The sequence below is a fragment of the Dendrobates tinctorius genome, unplaced genomic scaffold (genome assembly GCF_039654945.1).
Source record: "Dendrobates tinctorius isolate UK_male_01 unplaced genomic scaffold, ASM3965494v1 ptg000075l, whole genome shotgun sequence".
NCBI classification, from domain to species: Eukaryota; Metazoa; Chordata; class Amphibia; order Anura; family Dendrobatidae; genus Dendrobates; species Dendrobates tinctorius.
The window spans coordinates 38,787,982-38,809,407 of record NW_027361743.1 but is presented as its reverse complement, the minus strand read 5'-3'; the positions used below and the strand labels follow the sequence as shown (position 1 = coordinate 38,809,407).

Below are 21,426 nucleotides of genomic sequence, written 5' to 3'. Positions count from 1 at the left end.
CTACTCTACATTTTTTATATTCGATGTGCCATTACGGCCTCCTAAATGTATTAAAAGCAAGACCACATTAAATGCAAATTGTACCTGAAGCGTTTCTGAATCACTCCCATGGCGCCAGAAAGGACAAGCACAGATAAAGGTTGACCAGGTCCGGACATAGACATTTCAGGTCAAACCTCCACACTGCCTAACCAGCACCACAGCTGAAGGGTGAGACAGGCCCAGACACAGGTGCACAATCAAACAGAGCCTGGGGCAGGGCAGGGCTGCTGTATGTGTGTCAGCCTTTATCTGCGTTTGCCCTTTCTGGCGTCATGGGAGTGATTCTGAAATGCTTCAGGTACATTTTGCATTTTATGCAGTCTTGCTTTTAATTTATTTAGGAGGCCGTAATGGCACAGCGAAAATTAAAAATGTAGAGAAGGACTGCCCCATATGAGAATGCCTCGACATGGCGGGGTGGCTCAAAAAATTGATCAATTATTTGCTAAATGTCTCATTTTAAAGTACAGTTAGAAATTAATATGTGCATATGCACTTTATGTATTGCGTTCTAACCTTAGGCAGCACTGGCTTCTCTCTCTTTTTCATTGTTAAAGCTATCACAATGCAGCCAGGCGTCTTAACAAAGCAGGACACACCTGTGAGAACATCCAGGATATGCTTTGGATTCAGCTTTCACACAAATGGTCTGAACTAGGCTATATCTATTTTTGGCATTACCTGCTCAGCTGGATAAGAATTGCTGCTTTCCAATCCCTGACTGCATCCTCATAAATCCTATATAATCCTACGATGTTTTATTTTTTTCATGGTTTGCAATCTTTTTTTGTTTCGAGCATCTTTATAACTAGACTTCATGTTCAGTTGCTTAATAGCAATACATGTATATCTAGTTGTTAGATTTGTAGAATTCCTCTAAAGAAGATCCAAATAAAAATATTTATACAATATAATTCTTGCTATTGCTTCTTTTTCAGTCTGATAGTCTTCAAATAATCAAAAATTATTTGAATTTATGGTCATGTAGCAGTCTGGTTTGTTGCAATTTTTTTCAAACAGCGAGATTTTAAGGCATACGTTTCATTTTAGGGGTTCACCAGCTTACCCCCCTTATAGGCTATATTTCTAATTTTCAATCTACTTTGAGCTGGTGGGAGAAGACAAGCTGCTATGATTTCTGCCATACACAACACAGCACAAAGAGGTAGATCCTGCTTTTTTTTTATCACACACAGACAAGTAACAGCAGTATGCAGGACATTACACTGAAGCACTGAGCAGTGTTGATATGAATCCAGCTTTGGATGAGGTAAAAATGTGTTCAAAAGAATAGCACAATCTGTCTGTGACTCTTTCTACATAGTTCCTCTTTTATCTTCCCCTCTCATCTCTCCCTAGAAAGCAATAAGAAGTTTAACCTAATACCTTACTGTGCTGTCAGTCCACATTGTGTGAACAAGCCTGCATTGACTTCTTTTTTTTTTCAATTTACAGTTGAGGAGGCAGGGATGATAGATCGAAGTGTCTTATAAGAGGGGAAGGTAGCATATTACTCTGATAAGATATATATTATAGCCTCTTATGTTAGGTACTATTGAGTTTTGCAAAATTCGTTGAAAATACAGCTCCCAATTAAGCTGTCATGTGCTGGGGGAAGGACCTTCTGACTGGAGCAGACCTTTGCACCTGACTGTAAGGGGCGGGGTGGACATAAAAGGGGCTTTCAACCTCTTCCATCCGGGAGCCACAGACTGATAAGTTAATTTACTTTAACTGTCTATTGTTAACGTTGCACCCCCCTACCATTTTACCCCTTCCTGTATTTGTATACTTCTGTAGGGTCGTGGGCCGGGCTGGGGGGGGTGGTCCCTCTATATACCGAGCAGAGACGTCACAGACAAAAGATGGAGGCAGGTTTCGGGTACAACAGGTCCAAGTTTATTCCTTACCGTCCGACTGATGGCCGCAGCAGTACACATAATACCTTCACGGGCCTCCGTTTCCAGGCCTCGCTACCCACACCGTACTTTTCCACCAGGGACGTAAACACACGTACCGTCCCTTTTTTCACTGAATGACGATCCTGTCAGCGCAGACACTGTGGCCGCCTTAGGCCCGTACACCATCAGCACTTTTACTGGTCAGTTTTCGTCTTCAATACGGTATGCTTTTCCCCGGGGCCTCGTCTGTACTGTGGTAATTCATGTCAGGACCACCCCCCTGACTTTCTCTCTCCTCAGTCCCCTGGTTTGGCTCTCCTCACAGCAAACACACTGTCACAGACTCCTTGTCTCTTGAGCACCTCCCGGGGACTGGAACTTTCTGGAACCCTCCTGTCAAATTTATAACTTTCCCTGTTCCCTGTAACTCCGCCCCCCATGACCAATGGTTTCTAAAGCCCTAAGCTGCTGTCCTGAACTTACACTCCTCCCTACCATTTAGTGGTCAACCCAAGGTACTGCACGTCACCTACACTTTCCTAGCTGTTTCCCCATTGTCATAACTGCTATCTGTCTAAAATGTGCAAACCCTCTTTCCTACTTGCTGACAAGTCCGTCCGTCAGGTCACCTTCCCTACACTTCCATACCTTCGTAGTCCATGCATGGAGTAGTAACCATTAAGATCTCTTTGCATAAAGAACCCATTAACTCTTGCTCTGCCTCCTGCTCGCACTGCATCCCGCATTCCTGCTAGTACCTTACATTTGGCGTAGTTGGCAGGATGCAGTCCAACAGCACAGAGGCGGCAGATCAAGCAGTCGGGGGTGGACTCAGGTCCAGAATCTCGCTGGGGGCAATGTTGAATGATTGAATGATTTGCCAAAATTTACGGGTAACAACACCATACTGTGGAGCTGGACTGAACGTATACAGGGTATGATGAAGATGCACCCCATGACTCCTGCTTTAGAAGCTGAGGTGGCCATTATGGCATTAGACAGAGAAGTGAGTGACTCAGTTATGTCACGGGCCCCCAGGGAGCGAGACACCTTCATCAAGGTGCTCCAGATTTTGGAAGAGACCCAGTGAGACACCACTGACGTAGTGGAACGGAGGACGCATTTCTTTAGCAGCAGGCAGAGGGAAGGGGAGACTGTAACGCAGTACATGAACGCATTGCAGGAGTTATATACTGCGATTGTCAGAAAAGATGGCATAGGCGTAGGGCCTATAGACATAATGCTGCAAGATCTTTTAGTGACGGGCTTGCGAGACACACTGACAAAGCAGGCCCTGTGAGAGCGCGTGCGGGTGAATGCTCGCTTGACTTTTTCTAAGATAGGAAGTGAAGCACTCACGTATGAACAAGAGCAGAGGGTGACAGTCCTGGTGGGGAAGGTCCGGGGCGCAGAAGTGTCTGTGAATGCAAACACTGAACCTCAATGGGTGGAAGAATTGTGGAAAGATTTTTTGAACCTGAAAAAGAGAGTTGGCTGACGTTAAGAAGAAGACCGAGGCCGTTGCAAATTCTTCAGGGGTCAGTGGAGGCCCAGAGTCTCGCCAGGATTCCAGAGTGTACCATCAACAAAGACCTCTCACTTGCTTTAACTGTGGCAGAAACAGACATATGGTGCGGGAGTGTACACACTGTGGAAGAGTTCAGCCCCGACGTCTGTTAAACTAGAGGGTTCCGAGGAGGGGGGACGCCGCCCGGAGCCAGGACAGATGCGAGGGAGTAGTGGAAGTCCCACAAATTTAGTGTCCACGTGTCCTCTGGTCTGGGCTGAGTTTAACTATCGAGCAGTGCGCAGCTTGGTGGATACAGGGTCTCATGTGACGACGATGCCAGAGGCCTATTTAAGGCACCATTTTCCTGAAGTTGGATGGCCTGAGTGGGGCCCAGTGATAAAGTTGATGGCTGCTAATCAATTACCCATTCCGGTTGCAGGGGTGGCGTGGATACAGATCTCCATGTGTGGCCAGGATCTGGGACGTAAGGGTGTGGTGCTAACCTGGGGAGAAGTGAACAGCGTACACACAGTCACTCTGGGAATGAATGTCTTAAAAGAATTTGGAAGTCTTCTTATAAATGAGCCCTCTAATGATACCCTGAAGCAGTGGAATCCCCACACCTCTCAGAAGAATATTCCAACAGTTGGTCCATGTAGCTCAAGCTCAAGAGTCGTACCAGGATGGTACCCCCAGGGAAAACGGTACTTACTCTGCCCATCCGAGTTTGTATCCATTTGGAGGGAGTGGAGATACAAATTGAGCCTTTCCTTTCAGAGAAACTGCCCTCGGAGTTCTGGTAGCCCATACGTTAGCTACAGTGCGAGATGGGGCAGTGCCCATACGTTGAGTTAATCTAGAAGAGCAGGACATCACAGTTTGTCCCAAAAGTGAAGTGGCCCGAGTTGTGGGCATGCCTGAAGAGATAATGAAACCTCAAACCGTGCAGTTGTAAGTCATAGAATCATAGAATCGTAGAGTTGGAAGGGACCTCCTCTGTTTCTTCAGGTGCACTTCGAATTTCTTCTCTTTCTGTAACATGAAGAGATAATTCTGCTCTGTCCAAGAACTCTTCACCTTCCTTAATGATCTTCAACGTAGCTAACCTCTCTTCGAGATTTTGCAACTTTTCCTCCAACAGGGTCACAAGCTTGCATTTGTGGCATGTGAAGTTTGGCTTTTCCACTGGTAAATCTGTGAACATGTAGCAAGAAATGCAGCTCACCAAATGGCTCCTGGCCTCTTCCATCTTGAGATTTCTTAAAAAGATGAAAGATGAGCCAAAACTCGATTTCCTCTTTTCAGCTGCAATGGCCAAAACCCAGTGATCGTTGAGCTCGCGGAGACTCTTCACTTATCCCAGAAGGCACTGGGAATATGCAAATGATCTCCTCAAGACTCTTCCCCTGGTTTCTCCGATTTCCTCTTTTCAGCTGCAACGGCCAAAACCCAGTGATCGTTGAGCTCGCGGAGACTCTTCACTTATCCCAGAAGGCACTGGGAATATGCAAATGATCTCCTCAAGACTCTTCCCCTGGTTTCTCCGATTTCCTCTTTTCAGCTGCAACGGCCAAAACCCAGTGATCGTTGAGCTCGCGGAGACTCTTCACTTATCCCAGAAGGCACTGGGAATATGCAAATGATCTCCTCAAGACTCTTCCCCTGGTTTCGTACAGTACACCAGGAAGTACACCAGGAAGTACACCAGTACACCAGGAAGTACACCAGGAAGACCCCTGGACCGTGACGGGGAATTCCTCGGTGACACCGGAGCCTCAGCATATTCAAGAGGGGTGCACTACTCTAGGCCAAATGTGATACGAATAGACTGAACTCACCCAGGAACATCCAGCAGGTTGAAGCTCCATTGGGATGATATAAGGACGTGTTTGCTCGTCATGAAGACGACTTTGGCTGCACCACGGTCATTACTCACGAGATACCCACGGAAAACACGGCGCCCATAAAAGAACGCTATCAACAAATTCTGCCACAATTATATCAGGAAGTGAAGCGTATGCTGGGCCAGATGTTGCAGAGAGGTGTCATCAGAGAGTCAGAGTCCCTGGGCTGCTCCAATAGTTTTGGTACGGAAGAAAGACTGGTCTCTGCGTTTTTGTGTGGATTATCGGAAACAACGCCTGTACCATGAAAGATTCATATCCTTTGCCCAGGATTGAAGAGTCACTGTCCGCACTCGGGAAGGGTAAATTCTTTTCGACGATAGATCTCGTCAGTGGCTATTGGCCAGTACCGATGTCAGATCGAGCAAAGACTGCCTTTATTCTGCCCATGGGTCTATTTGAATTCAACTGAATGCCATTCAGCTTGGCTAATGTCCCGGGGACCTTTCAGCGTCTCATGGAGAAGTGTCTGGGTGATCTGAATTTCGAAGCTATGCTAATTTATTCAGACGATATCATAGTCTACGCTGCTTCGTTTGAGGAACACCTACAACGTCTGGAACAAGTGTTGAGTCGCTTGCAGAAACACGGATTGAAGGTGAAACCTCAAAAATTTCATCTGTTCCGCACTCAAATTGAGTATCTGGGTCATGTTGTGTCTGCTGAAGGAGTGAAACCCTTTCATGAGAAGATCGCTGCGATACAGGATTGGCGCACTCCAGAAACAGTGAAGGATGTTCGAGCTTTTCTAGGACTAACTGGGTATTACCGCCGCTTTGTGAAAAACTTTGCTCGCTGGGCCAGACCGCTGCAGGAGCTGTTGAAGGGAGCGCCCTCAGGCACAAAGAACTGGAATATTTGCTGGAAAGAACATCAGGAAGAACTTTTCAAGACCTGAAGAGGGCATTAATGGAAGCTCCTGTGTTGGCTCATGGGGACCTTTCTCAACCGTTTATTCTCCACACCGACGGTAGTTTGCATGGACTTGGGGCTGTGTTGTTGCAGATACAGGGCGGAAGAGAGAGGGTGATCACTTATGCAAGTCGGTCCCTTCACAATTCCGAATGTAGTCTGGACAATTACAGTTCCTTAAGGTTGGAGCTGCTCGCTTTGGTGTGGGCCATGACGGTGAGGTTTGCAGAATATTTGTCCGGATCTGAAGTTTTAGTACGTACCAATAACAATCCTCTGTCTCATGTGGAAAATGCGAAGCTAGGGGCCCTGGAGCAATGATGGGTGGCCCGAATGGCGAAGTTTTGGTACAAGATCGCGTACAAGACTGGAGCAGAGAACCTTCATGCCGACGCCCTGTCTAGGGTAGGACATAGGGAACCGGCTTGGAATAGAGATAAGGAACTGGAAAGGGAGGAGATTCACAGGTTTCTAGAGCCCGCCAGGACGGTGGTGGCGACGCAGGACCAGGTTCAAGCACAGGACCCAGGAGGTGTTTTAGGGCGTTCCCAAGATGAATGAGTCTGGTTCCAACAAGAAGATGGAGAGCTTGCTCTGTTGAGACGGTGTGTAACTACAAAGAGACTCCCCAGTCTGGAAGAGAGAAACACTCTTTCTCTGGAAACTCTGGGGATTCTTCGGCAGTGGGAACGCAGCCTCCAGATGAAAAATGGTCTGCTTTAGCGGAAAGTGCAACTTTAGATGGAGCTGGGGGTCACCTGGCAGGTCATAGTTCCAGAGACTCTGTAATTTCAACTGAGGCCCATGAAAGAGGAGTGCACTTTGGCCAGGAAAGGACTTTTCAGTGGTTGCAGCGGTTCAATTATCATCCATGACTGAAGGCGGTAGTTGAAGAGACTTGTAGAGCTTGCTGGACGTGTGAACTAGCTAAACCACCAGTGCAGAAAGCTCCGACTCAATCCATAGTAACATCCGAGGAGTTATTGATGACAGACTATCTGACTATTGGTCCGACTCACCAGGGATATGAATATTGCCTAGTAATGGTAGACCATTTTACAAAATTTGCTGTCCTGACCCCTACCAGAGATCAAACTGTGAAATCTGCTGTATATGCCATCTGTAAAAATGTTATTCAAATTTACAGCTGTCCAAAATGGATTCATTCAGGGAGCCTGCTTCCTGGGAAGGGTGATGGAGGAGCTACATCGCATGAACTGAATTGACAAATCTCGGACTACACCGTATCATCCGCAGGGTAATGGCGTCTGTGAACGCTTCAACCGTACGTTGATTCAAATGCTAAGAACTCTGGAGGAAGATCGGAAGGCCCAGTGGCCTGAATTTGTTTCAGAATTGGTCTGGTCTATAACAATCGAGTGCACAGTACCAGGGGTTACATTCCTTATTCGCTCCTCTTCGGTCGAGATGGAAAAGGCATCACCGAGTTAGAGTTAGATCCGGAGGAGGACTGCTCATGGGTACAGGTATCCTCATGGGTCCGGGATCATCGACATCGGCTGCAGACCCTGCATCAGTTAGTACCAGACTTCGGGAGTTGGAGCATGCGGAGAGAACTCCACCGCGGGCAACAGATCTTCAAGTCGGAGACCGCGTCTTAGTGCGAGAAAACCATCCTCGGGACAAAATAGAAAACCGCTGGGAAAGAGACCACTATCGGGTAAAAAGACGAGTCAGCTCTGAAGGCCCTATGTATGAAATTCAATCTGAAAGTGACAAAAACTCTACTACTCGGGTAGTTCATTGAAAGATGCTTCAGCCTTGTCTGTCTAAAGATCCAGAACAAGTGGAAGAGGCACCCAAGACTTTCCAGACAGTTCTTGTCATAAAAGGAGAAGAAGAAGATGCGGAAAGTGCAGACCAGGAGCCCAGCTGGCAAACCCCCAATCATTATGAACAAGATTAATTTATTTGGCAACGGTAAATACAGAAGAGGAAGAAGCGCACACGCGGTTCCCAAAAATCCTCGCTCGTGGAATGGCGAGCAAAAGGAGTGGGGGGATGTAGTGAGATGGACTGGGCTAGGGTGGCTTCTTGTGTGCTTGGGCTGGAGCTGTCTGGGCTGTCATCATTGTTGCTGGGGGAAGGACTTTCTGACTGGAGCAGACCTTTGCACCTGACTGTAAAGGGCTGGGTGGACATAAAAGGGGCTGAGCACCCGAAAACGGACTTCTGGAGGGAAGGCAGGGTACGTGGCAAAGAGAAGGTTGACTCCGTCTCTGCTGTTCCATGCCAACCAGGAGGCTTGTCCTTCCCTGAGCGTGCAACCTGTGCACGGACAGAGCTGAGCATATTGCAGACCCCTGAACCTGAGAGCCCTGACCGGTCGGTACCCCTCGCAGTACCTGACAAGCTTTGCAGTACTTACCTTGTGTTACACGCTGATTCGGGAGACTCTGCTGTGTCCTCCACCTCAAGACTTTGTGTCGCACTTGCTGCTCCATCTACAACCGTTTGTTCAACACCGTGTTCCAGGATTTGGAGACCACGTCTGGAAAGGCCAGGATACGCCGCTTCAGTAAAGAGACAGTGCTTCAATTTCACCCGGGACCGCTTCAGAGATGTTTTGCGCCACCTGTGCTTACATCGTGGGATCTTTCAACCTCTTTGGTCCCACAGACTGATAAGTTAATTTGCTTTAACTGTCTATTGTTAACGTTGCACCCACCTACCGTTTTACCCCTCCTGTATTTGTATACTTCCATACCTTCGTCCTCCCTGTGTGGAGTAGTAACCGTTAAGATCTCTTTGCATAAAGAACCCGTTAACTCTTGCTCCGCCTCCTGCTCATCACTGCATCCCGCGTTCCTGCTAGTACCTTACATACATGAGGAATAATATACACAACATATAGAGATATAAGGGACTCCTGCTGTCCTGTGTCTATGAGAAGCAGCAATATGTAGGAAATTATACAGCAGCGCTGAGCTGTGTAAATGTGAATTCAGCTGAGCAGTGACATAATCTCTTACTGCAGTAGGGGTCTATGATTATCTGTGCCTTTCTTTCTTTCAATCTGCTTATCATTCTGCTACTCTCTCCCACTTTTCTCTCCATCGATTTTAATAAAGAGTTGTATTCTGATACCTCAGTGAGCTGATATTTTGACTTATTTTGGGTCAGATGGATTTTTGCTCTTTTTCAGAGTTAAAGAGGATCTGTCAGCAGGTTTTTGATACTTAATCTGAGTGCAGCATGATGTAGGCAAAGGGAAGCTGAATTCAAAGATGTGTCATTTAGATTACTGGGTGTAACCATTCTGACACAATCAGAGGTTTTTGATTTAGCATTGAAGTAGAGCTGAGGAAGATAACCACGCCCATGCCAGGCTCTCCATATACAATGTCTATAAACAATGAGGTGTTCACCACAGGAGGGGGGCGTGGTCAGACCAGGAGGGATAAGCTACTGTGTCCAGCAATGATAAGCTCCTGGTGCTAAAATAATAATTGCAGGGAAACAAAACCACAGAGCTTGACAAGAGAGGAACTGCTGAAATTTGGGTTTTAACACCTACAGCATTGTGACTTCAGATTACATAGCAAAAACGTACTGCCAGAGTCCCTTTAATAATGCATTCAGGAGGCACTGAGTGGGGAAGAGGTGCACTTCTCAGGGGGTTCAGTTATGGCACAGTAAAAAATGAGGCTATAATACAGCCGTCCTAACAGTAAAGACATTGCGCTTTGTCCATTTACTATAGAATAATTTTAATATTAATGAAGTAGAGCAGTGCATATAACCATCTTTAAAACATAAAGTCACCTTCTTAAGGGCTCGTGCAGACCACTGTATCGCAGCATGCATGATTTGCATCTGTAAATCGGATTGCACTCGGCCATGCAAATCTATGGGTTAGTTTAAAACATCTGAGTGTGGTCCAGTTTTCACAGACTGACAGCATGGAGAAGATGGAGATTTTTTTTCCACCTTTTCCACATGTGAGAAAATTGGATCACACCGTTTTCAAACTCTGATCAGAGTATGATTAGCATAATTGGATCGATATTCCTATGTAAGGCTAGTTTCACATTTGCGCTTTATAGCGCAGCGACGGCCTGCGCACGGCCGCCGCTAAGCCCCGCCCCCTGCCGGCCCCTTCCGGTAATTGCTGCCTTCTAGCACACATGGGCGCTTGCGATCTGCGCACCCTATCTTTAACATAGGGTGTGCAGATCGTGCGCTGGCAGTGCGCTAGCAGGATTTTGCCGTGCGCTGCGCACTTTTGAAGGTGCGCTCGTGTGCGCCGAACGCAGCATGTTGCATTTCGGCGCGCACGGCGCACCTTCAAAAGTGCGCAGCGCATGGCAAAATCCTGCTAGCGCACGGCCAGCGCACGATCTGCGCACCCTATGCTAAAGATAGGGTGCGCAGATCGCAAGCGCCCATGTGCGCTAGAAGGCGGCGATGACCGGAAGGGGCGGGAAGGGAGCCGGCAGGGGGCAGGGCTTAGCGGCGGCCGTGCGCAGGCCGTCGCTGCGCTATAGAGCGCAAATGTGAAACTAGCCTAACACATTTACATGTAAAAGATGTTTTGTGTATTGGAATATTAAAGGAATTGTCCACGATTAGAAAAATCACAATGTTAATCTATTCTATTATTTCTAAACACTGTTTTTCGGTAATTACTTTGTATCTCCGGACATACTGCACCCACACACACAAATGATACACCATTTGAAAGGTAAACTTCCCCCCTTCAGCAATAAAATAGCCAAACAAACCACACATCCACGATTTGATCATAAAATACAGTTTAAACATTAATTTTCATAAACCTGTAGTAAGGAAAAATGACCTGCAGGTGGCACCACAGTACCACAAAGCACACTACCACAAAGCTGCTTACATGCATCACAAACAAATCCAAACATTTTCCTTGGGAGCTTTCTAGCTTGCCGAACTGCTTGCCCAGCCTATTTTAGCCAAATTGGAGGATTGCACACTTCACTGCAGGTAAGGCACATATGCAAACACATTTGTAAACATGAACTGCCTATTGAATTGCACACTTGCTCCGTTCATACTCCACCCACACAAACAATTTATACACCATTTGAAAGGTCAAATTACCTGCAGGTGGCAGCACACTACCCCAAAGCACACTCCCACAAAGCAGCTTACAGACATCACAAACAAATCCAAACATTTGCCTTGGGGTCTTTCCAGCTTGCTCAAGTGCTTGCCCAGCCTATTTCAGGCACATTGGAGGATTGCACACTTCACTGCAGATGAGTCACATTTGCAAACACATTTGTAAACATGCACTGCTTTTTCGCTGATTACTTCGCCCCACACACACAAATGATACACCATTTGAAAGGTAAACTTGCTGTCATGTCGGACGCTATTCACACCACAGCGTCCGGCAGGCAGCGGTAGTTCCATCTCCGTCCACTATAGCCTCAGTGGCGCCGGCTTGATTTTACTCAAGTTATCGGGGGTTAATCTAGCTGGAAATCAGGTGGGATGTTTGGTCACGCCCACGGTCTTTAAATAGTCGTGCTGGCCTATGGGCATCGCCGATTATAGCTTGTGTTTTATGCCAAGTGGTTCCGGTCTGGAGAGGAGGTGTTGGAGAGAGAAATTCGTATCTGGTGGCGTATGATCCGTTGTTACCTTTTCGCCTTCCTATATTTGTGTTTTGTTTTGCCCTGTTCACATTACGGTATTGTCCTGTGTGTATGCGGCGCGGTGCGGTTTAAGTTTTCCTTGTCTGTCATTACTGTGTGGGCTTTGGTGGTTTGACAACTCACTGGGTGGAGGGTTCAGCTTAGGGCTGAGCAGGAGATAAGGAAAGGTTGGAGGCTCAGGCATTTGCACCATTAGCAAAAACCCTGGGTTGAGGGTCAGACAGGGTTTTCCCTAGTTGGAGGGACTCCGCAGGGGCCCCGGGTATTTCAGCCTTCTTTGACCTAAGCCCCGCGTAACATTATAATCGGCCCATAATATTTTGGTAGTCCATGGATTTCATGACTTCCATAAACCGCCAGTTGGCGGCGCTGTGTTTACAGGTCACTGAGTTGAAGGGGGCAGTTCAGCAGCAGGGCCTGGTTGTAGCTAATGTGCAAGCGGCTTCTGCAGGTGCAGGTGCAGAGCCGAAGATTCCGCTGCCTGAACAATTTGCTGTTTTTTCAGCACTCGGGCTCATTTATGATGATCCCGACAGATCGGCTCTAGCGGAATCTAAAATCCGCGCCCTCCGTCAGGGGGAACGTATGGCGGAATACTATTGCTCAGAATTTCGCCGTTGGGCAGAAGACACACAGTGGAACGACCCAGCGCTGCGGAGTCAGTTTATTCATGGGGTTTCAGGAAGAGTTAAACAGGCCCTCCTGATGTATGAGACTCCTGCATCGTTAGAGTCTGCCATGAGTTTGGTTATTCGTAATGATCACTGTTTGCGTCAGGGGGCGCAGGAGACGCTGCCCCTGGGGGAAAGCAGGGGTGTAAGTGTGGTAGCTGCAGGTGAGCCCACGGAACCTATGCAAATTGCTGGGGTATCACATGTTAAGCGTCGCGTTCCTGGGTTCAGGAAGCAAGGAGCATGTTTTTACTGTGGTAAAAGAGATCATTATGTAAATGCTTGTCCTGTGCTACCTAAGAAAGTCGCACCGGCGGAAAACTGGTAAGCTCAGAGGGTATGGAGGAGGCCCAACTGAGCGTATGCATTTCCTCCATGATGGTATCTCAATGTATGCTCCCTGCCAGGGTTATTATTGCGGGCAGAGAGCTATCAATATCAGTGTTTGTGGATAGCGGTTCCACCACCAATCTCATGGATGAGGAGTTTGCACGCACGGCCGGTTTTAAGATCGAAAAACTCCCTCATCCTATTCGCGTGGTTACCATTAATGCCGCTCCCCTCCCACAGGGGGAGATTACTGAGTTAGTAGCTGAGGTTAAACTCCACATTGGGGTCCTACATTCTGAGTGGGTTACATGTAGGGTACTCAATAATCGCCCAGCACAAATGGTCCTGGGTTTCCCATGGTTGTCCAAGCACAACCCGGTGATTGACTGGAGAACCCAGGACATAGTCCAGTGGAGTGATTTCTGCCAGGAAAATTGCTTGGCCACATGTGTGTCCGCCGTGAAGTCCAGCCTTCCGGAGGCATTACTGGATTTTGCGGACGTCTTCTCTGAGAGGGGTTGCTCAGAACTACCTCCACATCGAACCTATGACTGTGTGATTAGGTTAAAACCCGGGGCCAAATTGCCAAAGGCTAGGATGTTTAGTATTTCTGGTCCGGAGAGACAAGCTCTTAAAGACTACATCACGGAGAGTCTAAGTAAAGGGCACATCCGGCCTTCATCCTCGCCTGTAGCAGCGGGGTTTTTCTTCATTAAGAAGAAAGATGGGGGGTTACGCCCGCGTCTGGATTTCCGGGAGTTAAACCAGATTACGGTCCGTGATCCCTACCCGATGCCTCTGATCCCTGATTTGTTCAACCAGGTGGCTGGTGCGAAGTGGTTTTCCAAACTTGACCTCAGGGGGGCGTACAACCTCATAAGGGTCCGTCAGGGGGATGAGTGGAAGACGGCGTTTAATACCCCTGAGGGTCATTTTGAAAGCCTAGTTATGCCATTTGGGTTGACAACCGCGCCTGCTGTTTTCCAACATTTCATAAATGATGTATTCGCTCATGTGCTGGGGAAATTTGTGATTGTGGACCTGGATGATATCCTCATTTATTCGAGCGACCGGGACACTCATTTAGAGCATGTCAGGCAGGTGTTACAGTTGCTCCGTGAGAATAAGCTCTATGCTAAGCTTGAAAAGTGCGTATTTTTTGTTCAGGAGTTGCCTTTTTTGGGATATATTGTGTCCGCCGCAGGGTTTAAAATGGACGCCGCGAAGGTGCAAGTGGTGCTGCGATGGGAACGGCCTGATAATCTAAAATCTCTCCAGCGGTTCCTTGGGTTTGCCAACTATTATAGGAAGTTTATTAAGAATTTTTCTACTATAGCCAAACCGCTCACGGACATGACGAGAAAAGGTACCAATCTCGCTATCTGGTCTGAGGTTGCGGTGCGTGCATTTGAGCTTCTGAAAAACCGTTTTGCTTCAGCCCCCATTCTGGTGCAACCGGATGTATCTAAACCTTTTACTGTGGAGGTCGATGCGTCTGAGGTGGGAGTGGGGGCAGTACTGTCACAGGGCTCATCCTTGAGCAATATGCGTCCATGCGCCTACTTCTCCAAGAAGCTGTCGCCTGCCGAACGGAATTATGATATCAGCAACAGGGAGTTGTTGGCCATCAAATTGGCTTTTGAGGAATGGCGACACTTCTTGGAGGGGGCGGCCCACCAGGTCACAGTCATCACCGACCATAAAAACCTGCTCTATCTGGAGTCGGCCAAGCATCTGTCTCCCAGACAGGCTCGCTGGGCATTGTTTTTTACACGATTTAACTTTCTGGTGACTTACCGTCCTGGGGCTAAAAACACCAAGGCGGATGCCTTGTCCAGGTGTTTTCCGGGGGGAGAACCTCAGGAAGATCCGGTACCCATCCTCCAGGAAGGTGTAGTGGTTTCGGCTCTCACGACTGAGGTAGAGGCGGAGATTGCCGAGGCCCAGGAGGAGGTACCGCCAGGACTTCCTGCTAACAAGTCATTCGTACCCCTTTATCTTCATCTTAAGGTGTTGGGGGAACACCACGACTCTGTCCTGGCTGGTCATCCAGGGGTTAGGGGCACCTTGGAGCTGGTATCGCGCCACTTCTGGTGGCCAAAAATCCGGCAGGACGTAGTCTCGTCCGTGGCAGTCTGCATCACGTGCGCCAGGGCCAAGTCGCCCAGATCCCGTCCTGCTGGCACTCTACAGCCTCTGGGGGTACCTAGTAGGCCATGGACAGAAATCTCCATGGACTTTATCACGGACTTGCCTGCCTCGGCGGGGAACACGGTCATCCTGGTGGTGGTTGATCGATTTTCGAAGATGGCGCATTTTGTGTCGTTGCCTTCCTTGCCCAACGCGAAGACGTTGGCTCAGGTTTTTGTGCAGGAGGTGGTCAGACTACACAGAGTTCCATCGGACATAGTGTCTGATAGGGGTACCCAGTTTGTGGCGAAGTTTTGGAAAGCTTTTTGCTCACGATTGGGGATCAAGTTGTCTCATTCGTTGGCGTTTCATCCGCAGTCAAATGGTCAAACTGAGCGCATGAACCAAAATCTGGAGCAGTATTTGCGATGTTTTGTGTCTGACAACCAAGAGGAGTGGTCGACATTCCTTCCCTTGGCCGAGTTCGCGTTAAATAATCACCGCCAAGAATCATCGGGAGAGTCTCCGTTCTTTTGTGTTTACGGGCACCATCCTCAATTTTGTACCTTGCGTCAGGGTGGCTCTGGAGGCGTCCCGGAGGAGAACCAGCTAGGAGTTCAACTATCATCGGTCTGGAGGAGTGTGAAACAGCGATTGCTGGGCATGAGTGCAAGGTACAAACGAGTGGCTGACGCGAGACGCGTGCCAGGTCCGGACCTGTGTGTGGGTGATTGGGTGTGGTTAGCTACTAAAAACATAAAACTCAAAATTCCATCATTGAAATTGGGTCCAAGATTTATTGGCCATTTTAAGATTGCTGCCATCATTAACCCGGTTGCGTATCAGTTGGAACTTCCTGCGGTATACAAGATACACAACGTGTTTCACAGGGCTTTATTGAAAAAGGTGGTTGGCTCTGTGGACACGACGCCGATGCCACCTCCAGTCATGGTGGATGGCGATTTAGAGTTTGAAGTCTCCAAGGTGGTGGACTCTCGCCGTACTCTTCAGTATTTGGTACACTGGCGGGGGTATGGTTCGGAGGAGAGGTCTTGGGTACCAGCCACGGACATACATGCGGATCGGCTGGTCAGTTCGTTTCACCGCCATCATCCAGACAAGCCGGGTCCTATGAGTCTTGAGGGCCCTGGGGTCCCTCGTAGAAGACGGGGTACTGTCATGTTGGACGCTATTCACACCACAGCGTCCGGCAGGCAGCGGTAGTTCCATCTTCATCCACTATAGCTTCAGTGGCGCCGGCTTGATTTTACTCAAGTTATCGGGGGTTAATCTAGCTGGAAATCAGGTGGGATGTTTGGTCACGCCCACGGTCTTTAAATAGTCATGCTGGCCTATGGGCGTCGCCGATTATAGCTTGTGTTTTATGCCAAGTGGTTCCGGTCTGGAGAGGAGGTGTTGGAGAGAGAAATTCGTATCTGGTGGCGTATGATCCGTTGTTACCTTTTCGCCTTCCTATATTTGTGTTTTGTTTTGCCCTTTCACATTACGGTATTGTCCTGTGTGTATGCAGCGCGGTGCGGTTTAAGTTCTCCCTGTCTGTCATTACTGTGTGGGCTTTGGTGGTTTGACGACTCACTGGATGGAAGGTGGAGGGTTCAGCTTAGGGCTGAGCAGGAGATAAGGAAAGGTTGGAGGCTCAGGCATTTGCACCATTAGCAAAAACCCTGGGTTGAGGGTCAGACAGGGTTTTCCCTAGTTGGAGGGACTCCGCAGGGGCCCCGGGTATTTCAGCCTTCTTTGACCTAAGCCCCGCGTAACACTTGCTCCTTTCAGCAACAAAAGAGCCAAACAAACCACACATTCATGATTGGTCCCTGTGTCAGTTCTCATGTTCCCATCATGAGCATTTGGTGAGTGTTCGATGTTGCAAATTTTTAAAAAATGCATGTATCCTATTTTACTTAATGAGTGCAGAAAATCTGCAAAACCAAAAACTCACCAAAAGATTGTGGGAATGTAGCCTAAGTATTTCATAATTTGCATGCTAAAAAAATCTCCTAGCAAACAGTCAGTGAAAAATGGATAAAACTATGATGCAATGTCACTCATAGTGTAGGAAAGACTAAGTGCAACACAAAGGAATAAGGGGAAGGGAACCCAACACTAGGGAAGGGGGAGTGGAGACCACTAGGCAGACCTAACTTCACCCTGTCTGCCCTAACGTCCCCATATAGGTTCTGCACCTATCGCCAAGCAGGATATCTAATCCCTGCCTGCCCCTAGCAGTAAGCCCTGCATAGGGAAAGATAGGATGCATACTAGTCAACTAGTCCATCCCCACTACAACTAAAGACAGATGGGATACACAAACAAAGGGAACACTTAGCTTGAGTAGACTTAGAGAGAAACACAAACGTCCTCCAAACACCAAGAAGGAAGATAGCTGACTGCTATAGCTCCAAGCCTCAACAGGGAAGTGGAAATATCACCTGCAACTTCCAGCAGCAAGCTAGGAGATATAAACACCCTGGTCCAGGTGTGTCAACTAGAGACAAGGAAAGGTTGCCACTGGGTTCTAGAGTCAGAAAGACCAGGATGAAGTCTGCAAAGCAGCCTGCTGAAAGCTTCTGCTTTCAGATGCAGAGCGACAGTCTGCAGCCTCTGACACATCTGTGACATGCAATTAGGATTTAATTTGCATGCTGTCCAAGTTTTTCAGACCCATAGATTTCAGTGTGCAATTTTGATCCATGAATTGGTGCAATATTTGGAGATGTCACTGTGTTTTTTTTGTGGACATGCAGTTCGCAAAACAAAAAACTTCTACACACGAACAGTCCTATAGACTATAATGTGCAAGTGTTCCATTCATGAAAAAATACAGAACACTAATGTGAATTACGGATGTCTGGATGAGTATAAAGGGAATATGACAGCTGATACATGATGCATTATTCACAGGCAGCCAGGTATGTTTGACTTTGTGACTCTGCAGCGTTTCATAGAAAAACCTACTTTAAAAGCCACAGAGGACAAAATTGAACAGGAGACAATAGGACAGAACTTGAAAGCTCATCATGCTTGCTTGAACTCAGAAGACGAGAACTGGTGGGCGCCGAGTTCGGCTGATGAAGCACAGCAGGCACATGGATGAGAAGGGAAGTATGTGGCACAACCATCCATTGAATAAAAACTTAAGTTTTATTGCAACCCCCATCTGTTGACGTTGGACACTCAGACCGTCCTCATGGAGTCAGTTTCTAACCGTTTCTGAAGACACATGCTCATTTGTGGCCTGCTGAAGGTCATTTTGCAGGGCTCTGGCAGTGCTCCTCCTGTTCCTCCTTGCACAAAGGCAGACGTAGCGGTCCTGCTGCTGGGTTGTTGCCCTCTTACGGCCCCCTCCACGTCTCCTGATGTACTGGCCTGTCTCCTAGTAGCGCCTCCAGCCTCTGGACACTACGCTGACAGACACAGCAAACCTTCTTGCCACAGCTCGCATTGATGTGCCATCCTGGATGAGCTGCACTACCTGAGCCACTTGTGTGGATTGTAGAGTCCGTCTCATGCTACCACGAGTGTGAAAGCACAACCAACATTCAAAAGTGACCAAAACATCATCTAGAAAGAAAGCATTGGCACTGAGATGTGGTCTGTGGTCCCCACCTGCAGAGCCACTCCTTTATTGAGGGTGTCTTGATAATTGCCAATAATTTCCATCTGTTATCTATTCCATTTGCACAACAGCATGTGAAATTGATTGTCAATCAGTGTTGCTTCCTAAGTGGACCGTTTGATTTCACAGAAGTTTGATTTACTTGGAGTTATATTATGTTGTTTAAGTGTTCCCTTTATTTTTTGAGCAGTGTGTATATATATATATATATGCGCATATTTTTATTTATTATTTATTATTATTTATTTTACATATATTTATTTAATGAGCGGTACCACGTGACCGCTGAAGCAGAAAGAGTAGCAGCGCCGAGAACATTGAAAAAGCAGGGGCTGCGCTGCAGAGACGAGCGCCAGGAGGGGGTGAGTATGAATGGGGGGAGCCATATTCACCTGTCATCGTTCCAGAGCCGGCAACGCTGATGAGCAGCGGGCAGCAGGAGGTGAGTATACAGTTTTTTTTGTAACGGAGGCAGCGGCAGCAGCAGCAATATGATGGGGCCACTCACTGTTCTCATTATCTGGGGCCACTCACTGTGCAGCATAACTGGGTCACTCACTGTGCACCCTAGGCTTATACATGAGTCAATAAGTTTTTCCAGTTTTTTGTGACAAAATTAGGGGGGTCGGCTTATACACGAGTATATATGGTTTGTATATATATATATATATATATATATATATATATATCACACCATGGGACTTCGACATTCAGGGCTCTGATTGCAGTCATAAAGCATAGCAATGCAGCAGCATTGCTATGCTTTGCAACTGTCAGTGCTTGACGGGCACAAGTTATCAAGCTATCTGCACAGCAAAACCAATGCCATCCGCCTGCCAATCAGAGGCCAGCAGCTGAAATAAAAAATGCCGATGTCAACAGCTGGCCTCTGATTAACTGGTTCCTGACATTGGTATTACGATGCACAATATGGGTACCTGGATGGGGACATTACTACAAGAAGGGGACGTTACTACAAGAAGGGGACCAGGATGGGGGATATTACTTCAATATAGGGACCAGTATGGGGAACATTACTACAATATGGAGACCAGGATGGGACCTTGCTACAAGATAGGGACCAGGATGGGGGACAATTACTGCAAGATGTTTGCCAGAGCTACTACTGTATATGGTGCTCATTGTAAGACAATATTACTGTATGTTGCCAATTGGGGGAACCAAATTTGTAAAAATGAAATAAATAAATAAATAAATAAAGCATGAAAAAGTATTTTGCAACTAAAAATGCTGTTTTATATATAAACTAAAGAAATAAGTGCATGTTTGTTATCGCCACATCCATAACGACCCAAGCTATAAAATTGTACCATAACCTATAAGATGAATGCCATTTAAAAAATAAAATAAACACAACAAAAATGTTCAAAAAAAAATGATCAAAACATGTATAGAAAAAAATGCTATCACTAAAAATGCGACTTTGTCCTGCTAAGAATGCGACCCCCCAAATTCAAATATTCTCTATATGCGGCCCATATACCCAGCAGAGTTTGAGAACCCTGGGTTACAGCATTTTAAGTTTGATAGAATGGACATTTTTGGACACAACGATAAGTTTTTTTTTTTTGTCATTTATTAGTTTTGAAAGGGGAATACAGAGGTGACTTTAGACATACTGTATACATATTGAGCCCATACACTGTACTTTGCAAACAGCTCATACTGGAGCTTCACACTTAAGAGTGTTGTTTTGACCGTTCAGTGGGGGTCTCAGGACCCAAACCTCTACCAATCAGCAACACTACGCACACCCTCTAATATATAAAAACTTTTAAAAAATGACAGGTACATGTTGAAAGGAAATGACAGGTACATGTTGAAAGAAATTGCTAAGCTATATTCACCAAATTCAATATGGGAAAATATTTTACCTCTTTGGTCTAAAATGTGTAAAATAAAACTCCAAATTATAATATTTTCACATTGTGTAATAGCAATAGGGAAAATAGGAAATGTAGGGACATATGAGAAAAGAAGAGCTCACTACTGATTAGGAGAAGAGGTAGAAATGATGGCCTCTAGTTGACGCTACATTAGCTTTAACACATAGGCAAGTTACTTTGCCCTATCATTCACATGCAGAATCATATTTTGTGCTTAACTTTTAGAGATTTGTACAAATCATTTATCCTAGATGCTAGGCAGATAAAAAAACCCCCAAATGTATACAAAATTATATAAATGCATGGAAGACTCACAGCCATCGTAATTGATGTAAGTGACTGAAAACCCCTTGATGCAAGAACGTGATACAGTTGTTACTAAGATACCTAGAAGATACAAAATAAAAGGTTTGGTAATATAGTAAAAGGAAAAAGATAAATTATTCATCAAGTAAGAAAAATAGTCAAATTAAAGCTCCATGCTAAATTAAAAGGTATTAAGAATTGAAGGGAATCTGTCAGTAGGATCAACCCTCCTAAGCCATCTATATGGGCATGTAGGTCATAGGAAGTTGAATAAAGTGATTTCTTGATATCTGTGATCTTAAGTCTTTTTCCAGAGAAATGCATATTTTTCTTTTCTTTAAATGAGCTCTTAAGATCTATGGTTCAGACAATGATCTCCCTGATGATCTGCCTCCAGAGTTTATTTTAAATAAAAGGGGGCACTACCAGTGTGAGAGACCTATAATGACTGACACTTTTCTCTCATAACAACACACAGCTCTGCAGTGAAATTAGAACCAACACAGTACAGCAGAAGTGAAC

The 21,426-nt window shown here is 46.6% G+C and overlaps 1 protein-coding gene across 1 annotated transcript in view; it reads right to left on the bottom strand.

The window, feature by feature from the left end:
* The window catches only part of RXFP2 (relaxin family peptide receptor 2), a 391,242-nt gene that overhangs the window by 78,119 nt on the left and 291,697 nt on the right, over window positions 1-21,426 (bottom strand). Inside the window, exon 7 of the mRNA XM_073583177.1 lies at window positions 20,914-20,985. Coding sequence (XP_073439278.1) covers window positions 20,914-20,985 — 72 coding nt within the window. The remainder of the gene's footprint in view (window positions 1-20,913; window positions 20,986-21,426) is intronic.